The 8,514-nt window shown below is 32.9% G+C and overlaps 2 protein-coding genes across 3 annotated transcripts in view; both read right to left on the bottom strand.

Moving 5' to 3' along the window:
• Positions 1-6,136, bottom strand: part of LOC106678572 (very long chain fatty acid elongase 1) — a 13,855-nt gene extending 7,719 nt beyond the window's left edge. The window contains exons 1-3 of one of the 2 annotated variants that reach the window (XM_014417149.2): positions 6,063-6,136; positions 1,392-1,596; positions 578-673 (exon numbers count right to left, since the gene is read on the bottom strand). In XM_014417149.2, coding sequence (XP_014272635.1) covers positions 578-673; positions 1,392-1,595 — 300 coding nt within the window. In that variant the 5' untranslated portion in view covers position 1,596; positions 6,063-6,136. Of the gene's footprint in view, positions 1-577; positions 674-1,391; positions 1,597-5,400; positions 5,484-6,062 lie in introns of those variants that run through there. The other variant, XM_014417151.2, reaches the window with a different exon arrangement.
• Positions 6,137-6,921: 785 nt separating this feature from the next.
• On the bottom strand, positions 6,922-7,439 carry LOC136797176 (histone-lysine N-methyltransferase SETMAR-like). Its single transcript, XM_067053006.1, has 2 exons — positions 7,304-7,439; positions 6,922-7,193 (listed from the first exon to the last, which is right to left on the bottom strand). Exons 1-2 carry the CDS (start codon positions 7,437-7,439, stop codon positions 6,922-6,924), a joined length of 408 nt encoding a protein of 135 aa, XP_066909107.1.
• Between the last annotated feature and the right edge of the window lie 1,075 nt (positions 7,440-8,514).

Here is an 8,514-nt window from a genome sequence, read left to right as displayed (position 1 = left end):
CTACTACTACTACTACTACTACTACTACTACTACTACTACTACTACTACTACTACTACTACTACTACTACTACTACTACTACTACTACTACGAAGATAAATGCTATAAACTACTACTACTACTACTACGAAGATAAATGCTATAAACTACTTCATAGTACATTAAACTAGCTTTAACTTTAGTGCTAATAGATACATGTAATTATCTCATGGTTCCTGAGATAAAGATTTCTCAAAATAAATCCACTAACTACTGAATGTTGAATGCTCTACAAGAGCTCTCATTTTATTAAGTTTTCTCTGCTTTAAATTATATTCTATTAGGTTTTCTAGTGTTAATAGTAATATCAAAATTAAAGAGCTCTGATTGGAGAATTATTATTTTTTTTAACGTTTTTAACATTTTGAGTCAGCTGCCATTTTGTATTTACCCTAAGTATACTTGGCATACTCATCGATTTTGACTAGTAACTATACATAGTTTTCATTAAAGTAATCAAAAATTGGGGTGGAATAATTTCCTTTTTCCTCCTCTTGGGCTCTTGTACCGTGATGATTCGCACTGGGTCTCATATTACCTGTTCGTCAGCACTCGGCCTGAGGTTCGCAGCAGTTATTGGATCACACACGTTCGTCCAGAATTTAAATAATTCTATTCCCAACATTGCGAAGCACTGAAACATAACATTAATTCATATATTTCATGTATCGTCCATATTGTTTACCACAGATTGAGATATTTAATTAGTGAGTATCCAATGCGAGAGAGACAACATATTTTCACTAAAGCCATGTCAGATAAGTATTTTGATATTATCTATCATCAACTTCGCAGATGTGAGATCAAATTGTACAGTTTCTATAATAGGGGTATTTATGATATGTTAAATGTAAAGTGTTTTAAGTATAGGATTGTGGGCAGCCCTATTTAAAGTCATGTAAAATGCATAAGAGCTCCTAGCGAATTTTTTTAGCAACTTGTTTTATAACCTTTCCTCCCAAAACTTCTAGTACAAGAGCCGGGAATAGAAAAGGCGGTTGTCTGTCTATTCTGTATCTAAAATTATGAATAAACAGTTCTAATATAAGTTATAATTAAGTGTGGCCTCGCTGTTTTTTTTTGGCCAATGTATGTTATAGAAAAATCAAAATCACCTTGTAATTGTTCTAAAGGGACCTCGTCCCAGAATAATAAACTATTTTTCATTTCTAGCATCAAAAAGAAGATTTTATTAAGGACAAGAGAATACTCAAGATCATTACGAAGACACTCCTACTATGAAAGCAAAAACTGACCTTAGAGCTAGAAGAATACCAAATGGGGAAGGAAGGAGGAAAATGACAATGGAACAATATTTAATGGAAATATCTAATAAGCTTGAATATACGTACCGTATGGAACATCTGTGCATTCATCACAATCTGAGCCGAATTGTACAGTATAAGAGGGATTCTGAGGGAGAACGGTTTTCTATCCTTCATGAGATGTGGCCCCAGGAATCCACAGAAGACTGTGTAAGCCAGGCTCAGAGCAATCACACTTTGCAAGCCTAGAAAGGATGTCATTTGAAGGAGCCTGTCATTGTTAAAAGTCATTCTGAAAAAAATAAATAAGACAATCTATAATACAATTTTAAATACAAAATGATAAAAATAAATCCCAACAAATCCTAACAAATCACATTTACTCTTCGTCGTAAACCTGCCGACTGCCCTACAGTATACTTTAATAATGTGGCTCTTACCCCTGTAGAACAGATTCGTTATCTTGGACTACATCTTGACAAACGACTAACCTGGAACCCTCACACAAGACTGAAAAGACAGGAAACTGCACGCAGATTCCGACTATTACACCACTTACTAGACAAACGGTCTAAACTTCCAACACATTACAAAAGACTGATCTACATGACAATAATAAGGCCCATCTGGACATACGGAGTTGAGCTTTGGGGCTCCACTAAACCTTCGAATTCCTCTCGTATCCAATCTTTACAATCCAAAATCCTTCGTAAAATCCTCAATTCTCCTTATTTTGTTACTAATAAAACCATCCATAAAGACCTAAATGTTCCTTATGTAACCGATCTAGCCTGAACCCGATATTATTCCTTCCATAATAAACTCCCTAACCACCCAAACCCACTCGTTTCTAACCTTTCTTCCTCTTCCATTCCTGGCAATCCTCCGAGGCGCCTGAAAAGAAGATGGCCTCGTGACCTTATATTGTAAACTGTTTTTAGAGTTCTACTACTGGGTAGTTTCTCTACATCCTGTATCATATCATTATGTCTTTATGATCAAATTTACTGGTTGTATTTTTTTATACAGTTGTAAATATCAATAAATAAATAAAATTTAAAAAAAAATATATACAAAATGATTTAGAAAGTCCTTCATTAAAACATTATTTATTTTTTATAATTGCAAATTTACTAGTATAGAATGTCTGTGGAAAATAGGTGACTGCCTAGGAAAACCGCTTTCTGTTGGCATAACAAAAATCCTGCATCTTCTTAAAGCCTTAAATATTACAGGCAAAAATCAACTTGTATTGGGCTGTGAGAGAAAAAATGGCTTAATAGTCTATTGCCTGTGGCGTTGGAAAAAATAAAACCAAATTCTAAAAAGTTTATATAAACCGAAACAAGACTGATTTTCTGTCACTACCCTGGATTTTATTTCTGCTTCCTCGTAGCAGGATCAACGATCCTAAACAATTCAAGCTTTTGACACACTCAAACCTGTAGCCCTGCGGATGGGCGGTGAAGATCACTCACTGTCTTGCCACCGTTCATCTCGAGACCCATTCTTCTTCCTTCCATCTCTAGCCTCAAAAATACTTCTTTGATGCTATGTAGACTTCTGCCTACGATGACATCATCGCCATATGTCGTCACTTGTGTCATCTTGTCAAATATAGTGCTTCTTGATATTTGTCTCATTCTTTTTCTGATGGCATTTAGGGCGATTTTGAATAGTATTGGAGCAAGATCCTGAGCCACTGAGAAAATGTTCCCTGTTTTTCATTAATTGGTTCCATTATCTTCCAATTATTTTTCAATAGTAATAATTAGGGATAGGATTTTAATGTTTTCACATATTTTTACCTGACCATAATATCTACGATTCCTTACTAACTATAGATGTTTCAAGACATTTCTGGCCAAAGAAGCCATTTTTATTTCACATATTTTTAGATATTTGGCCTTTATTACATATTTTGTTATAAATCACATATTTTCTGAAAATTGTTGTTATTTTTAACATATTTTTAGATATTTTGTCCTGAATCACATATTTCCTTAAATTATTTGTTCAATTGTAAATACATTTTTCGTAGCAACAACGTAAAATTCAAGAGAACGCAAGAAACTTGAAAGTGAAATTTATCATTTATCATATATAGTTCCTACAAATTTTATATCCTCATCTTTGAACACAAATTAAAAGCAGTAGCAATAATAAATTTTCACACGGAATTACATCGAGAATTTCTAAGAATCAATTAAAAAGAGCAAGGGTCTTATTCCTTATTATAACAAATGATGACACAGCCGCCCAGGTGATGCAGAATACCGAACTAGATGCCATGGAAATAGCTTCATTTAAGTATGTCCCTATAACATCAGTAGATGTTGAAAGATCTTTTAGCCGGTACAAGTCCATTCTGCGGTCAAACCGACGAAGATTTTTATTTGAAAATTTAAAAATGCACTTATTCTGCAATAATTTTGTAACTGACCCGGCTGAATTGATTTCTTTCAGTTTTAAATATTTTTCTAAAGTTTTTTTTTCTTTTTCTTTTTAATAAGAATTATTCTTTATTTCCATTTATAATTTGTTCATAATTCATTATGAGTAATTATTAATCAATTAGTTTAATTACAATTACTAATTAATGTCTTGTTATTGAACAGCTATGTTTTTTCTTTAAAATATTATTCATATAATATATAATAAATACATATTTATGTGACTTTTTTTAGTTATAAAATTATTAATCAATTAGTAATTTATATTGTTGAGTGATACAAAATTTATAAATACATATTATTTACATATTTTTTTTAATATTTGACAATTTATTAGCACATATTAATGTATATCTTTCGGATTTTTCAGCACATAAAAATCCTATCCCTAGTAATAATTCACAGAAGGTTACAAGAAAACTATGCGGATAAAGCACCAAATTTTCTAATGAATTACGAAATGAGATTTCCCACGTGAATTTTAGATGTTAATTAAAAGTATTGGCCTTGAACATGAAATTATAGTCAACCCTCACTACACGTGTAAGAAGTGAGCCTTCAACTAAAGGCTGGGGCTACCTCACATTCGAAGGCTGGTTGGGTTAATATTAGTGGTCTTGAAAATTTATTACTAAGAAAATAAAACACAAATTTAGAGAAACATCTATTAAAATTAATAACAAATAAAATATAAATTGACAGAAATAACTTAATAAATAATTTACATAAGGTTGCAGGGACTGACCGAAAGAAAACATTTTTTGGTTCACGAATTTCGAGTCTATTGAAATTGATTGTTAATGGTCATGATCATAGTACACGAGCCCAAGAGGAGAAAAAAGTTAGTTATTTTACCCCAATTATTGATTATTTTATGAAAAATTTGTATAATTACAAGTCGAAATTGATGAGTTTGCCAAGTATAGGTAGGGAGAATAAAATAAAATTCATGAGAGAATTTTATAAACAAAATGTACTGAGAGATCAGTAGTAAGTGAATTTATTTTGAGAAATCTATATCTCAAAAACCATTGGACGTACAGATATCAATTAAGACTCAAATTAAAGTTAGATTAATGGAATTTAAGGTATTTTATGACGTTTATCTTTGTAAGAGTAGTAGTTTCCATGATAATTGCTAAAATACTAGAAACTATAACCCTTACAAATATATGTGTCATATCTTTATGTATTAGTAATGTATGTAAACTAATTTATAGTAACTTAAAGTACCTTCATTTGACAAATAATATCACTAATCATTCAGTACATTTTTATGAAATGTTGCTTTTTAAAATGATATATTCAAAACTATTGAACGTAAATAGCTTTATTAATATTTTAGCAAATTCATTCTACTTTAAATAATGTTCTGTTAGGTTTTCTAGTGTTATGCATAAGATTTAGAGTTCCGAGTGATAAATCAATTTTTTTTTAACGTTTGGAAACAGCCGCCATTTTTTTATTCCCCCAACTATACTAGGCACATCCATCAATTTTGACTAGTAATTATACATAGTTTTGTTTAAAGTAATAAAAAATTGGTGTTAAATAACTGACTTTTCTTCTTTCCGGGTCTTGAAACTGATAATGAAGAAGATGAATGTGGAAGACGTAAAAAATATTGAAAGTGGTTAACTTACTCCCGTGATTCCTTCTCCTTCTTCACAGCCCTCTCCCCTACTGCCGGGGAGACACTTCATTCATGTTCTACCCACGCATGATGATTTTCATTGAAGAAGGAACGAAGGATGATTTTCATTGAAGATTTGCTCAGAGAGAAAAAAAAGCTCACGTTTGCTTTAGGACACAGCTTTGCTGGCTAGTGCTACTTCGGCACATGCATATTCATTTCCATTAGGCATATGTCAGAACTGCGAGGGTCCAACTTCTTTTACATCTTTCGTTTTTTAAACAAAATAACAGACCTAAAAAAACCGTTGGGTTAATTTACTTCAAACTTGCGGAGGAAGACTGCACAAAACAATGTTTAAGATGAAGAAAGGACCAAAAACACAATAATACCAAGGCAAGAACGGAAAAGGTAATGAAAGTACCAACCGCATTGGTGTCACTTAAATCAAATCAAATATTTTTAATACCTGATTTTTTGTTTTTCAAAAACTCGATTTAGTTACGCCAGCGGGATGGTGAGAAGTTAAAAAAATCCGGCCAACGATTAAAACAATTTAGAAGTTTTTGCACAAAAACGGCAGTTTCCTACCACTATACGCTGCTATGGTAACACTACATACTACAACTTATAAACTTTTACAAATTATATAAAATCCTCTAAGAAACAAACCTTGCTTAAGATTAAGTTCTGGATCTTACGGGGAGCTGTGATCAACTATACTTAACGTTAACGATCGAGCTTAAAGGATAACTAAACACAATAAGCACTGAATAATGAGCTGTATTGTTTACTGTATTTTTTTTTTTGCATACAAAAACTAGTTATTTTTTATATTTACTGAGGAGTGATGAGTAATAAGCATATTATGTAATGCTAAAAGCAAGGAAGTACACTGAGCTCAGTATTTTTTTTTTTTTTAATATCTATTTATTGCTATTTACAACTGTACATCATAATACATTTAGTAAATCTGATATCTGACAAAATTATCTATTTTTTTTTCCTGGAAGGAAATGGGCCATGTATTGAAACAAGTAATTCGATGGTGCGAGTTCTGGACTATATGGTTGATGAGGCAGGAGTTCGAACCCACGAAGTATTCTAAACTTTTCTTTGGCTCGACGGAAAGTGTGAGGACTAGCATTATTTTGTTGGAATAAAACTTCTTTTCGGTTGATCAAAGCAGGATAACGCTTTGACAACTTCGCGTACAATCTTTCCAGTTGTTCGCTGTAGACTTCAGAATTCAAAGTGCATCAATCAGGAACGAATTCGAGATGAATAACAACTTCAAAATTACAAAAAACGCAAAGCATGGATTTTTTTTTTCTAATTGCCTACTTACAGCAACCGGAAAAGCAGTTGGATCACCAATACTCACGGGAATTCGGATTTGACCAGTAAACCAACTTTTCATCACAGGTAACAATCTTCCTGTAAAATCCCATACCAGAGGGTTTTCAATAAATTTTCACAAATTTCTAACCTCTTAGCTGAATGCTGAGGAGTAAGTTCGTGAGTGACCAGTCTACTGCACTTTCCCCATGGAGAGTAGATGACGACTAACAGTTTCTTTCGACACACCACACTCCCTGGCAAATTCGCAAGTACTTGACAACAGATTTGACTCAACAGCTTCCTGCAGAACCTCATCAATATTCATTGATGGTAGCCCGGAGGCCATCTTCCTTTCCATCGTCGTATCTCCGCTACTAAATTTTTCAAACCAACGGCGCGCAGTGCGCTCGTCAAGAATACCCTCCTCTTCATATTTAATAATTTCAAGAGCTGCTTCAGCGGCTATGAATTTTTTTTTCTGCATTAATACCTCAAAATTACGAGAATTTCATGGGATACTGTCCTGTTTCTTCTTTGAAACAAAAAAAAAAAGAAAGGGCTTATTTGCAAACCTCTTATCTTCAGTTCCTCATTCCATTCATTCAAGGATTTCTGAAGAGCCTCTTCAGAGTCAGCTATCGATACGATATCATGGCTTGAGCCAGTACCGTAGTCAGGTTCCAAAAACCTATTAGTGCTCTTGGACATCTCCTTTTACACACCTTCCATATCTAATCTATTATTTATTATTATTTTCGCGGCAGACCGTGGAGGTCCAAGGCCTCGCGCGATGTACTTAGGAAATACATCGCGCGTTTCATGACGTGGTTTTCATAGGGTGGGTTCATCACTCCCACACCTATTTTTGGGATTGCCACCCATTAGCTAACGGGTCTCACAAATGCCTGGGGGAGGCTGTGAGTGAGTATTGACAAATAGTAGTGGGCTTAGGCTATCTCCCTGCTTTACTTCCTTATAACAGGTGAAGCCCTAGAACTTATGAAGACCGATACGTATCTAGGGACCATAATAAGTAAAGATGGTAAAATAGACCAGGAGGTTCTAAATCGAGTGAAGAAGGCCAATGGAGTGTACCATCAGATTTCCATAACTCTTACAGGCAAGCAAGAAATTTAATTACTTAATGATTATTTATTTTAAAATTTTACCGATTAGGTATAAATACACTTTTTTAAATCTTGTTGACTAACTTTAGCAGTTTATCTTTTATTTAATATAGCACTAATATACATTTATAAAAACCTTATATGTTTATGTAATTAAATTATCAAGTTTCTGATAAAAATTCAAGAACAAAGGTTGAATTTATAGGTTATGTAGTAATTTGTATCATCTACCACCTAATTATCTGATATTTACATTTCCTTTCATTTTTATAATTTAATAGCAGAAAAATATTACAAGAATACACAAGCATGTGGATATCGATGTTCGCTGCTTGCTTTGTTTACCAAGCATTTGTACATGTCTTGGATTAGCGGAAAGTATCAAACATGTAGATCCAGCATAAGAAACATCTACCCCTAGACGATTCACTAACTAAAACTCGTGTACACTTGACTTTATTGTCATGAAATCATGAAAGACTAGTTCATGTAAGTTCTATTTGTTTTAATATATATTTTTTTAAATAATATTTCACACTGATAAAATATATTTATATAGGATCATTAAACATTTACTCATCCACATTAGTAATAAAAATTTAATATTAACAGTTTCCAGCTAGAACTTTATTGTGGTCTGGCACAAAGAACAGCAG

This window comes from Halyomorpha halys, unplaced genomic scaffold, assembly GCF_000696795.3.
Source record: "Halyomorpha halys isolate HHAL.00 unplaced genomic scaffold, Hhal_1.1 Scaffold147.1, whole genome shotgun sequence".
NCBI lineage: Eukaryota > Metazoa > Arthropoda > Insecta > Hemiptera > Pentatomidae > Halyomorpha > Halyomorpha halys.
The sequence above is the reverse complement of the archived record's forward strand: the minus strand, read 5'-3'. Positions and strand labels throughout refer to the sequence as shown.

Coding starts and splice junctions, on each gene's coding strand:
- LOC136797176 (XM_067053006.1), bottom strand. CDS start 7,439: ATGTCCAAGAGCACTAATAGGTTTTTGGAACCTGACTACGGTACTGGC. Junction 7,194..7,303: donor TGAGGAACTGAAGATAAGAG/GTTTGCAAATAA, acceptor AAAAATTCATAG/CCGCTGAAGCAGCTCTTGAA.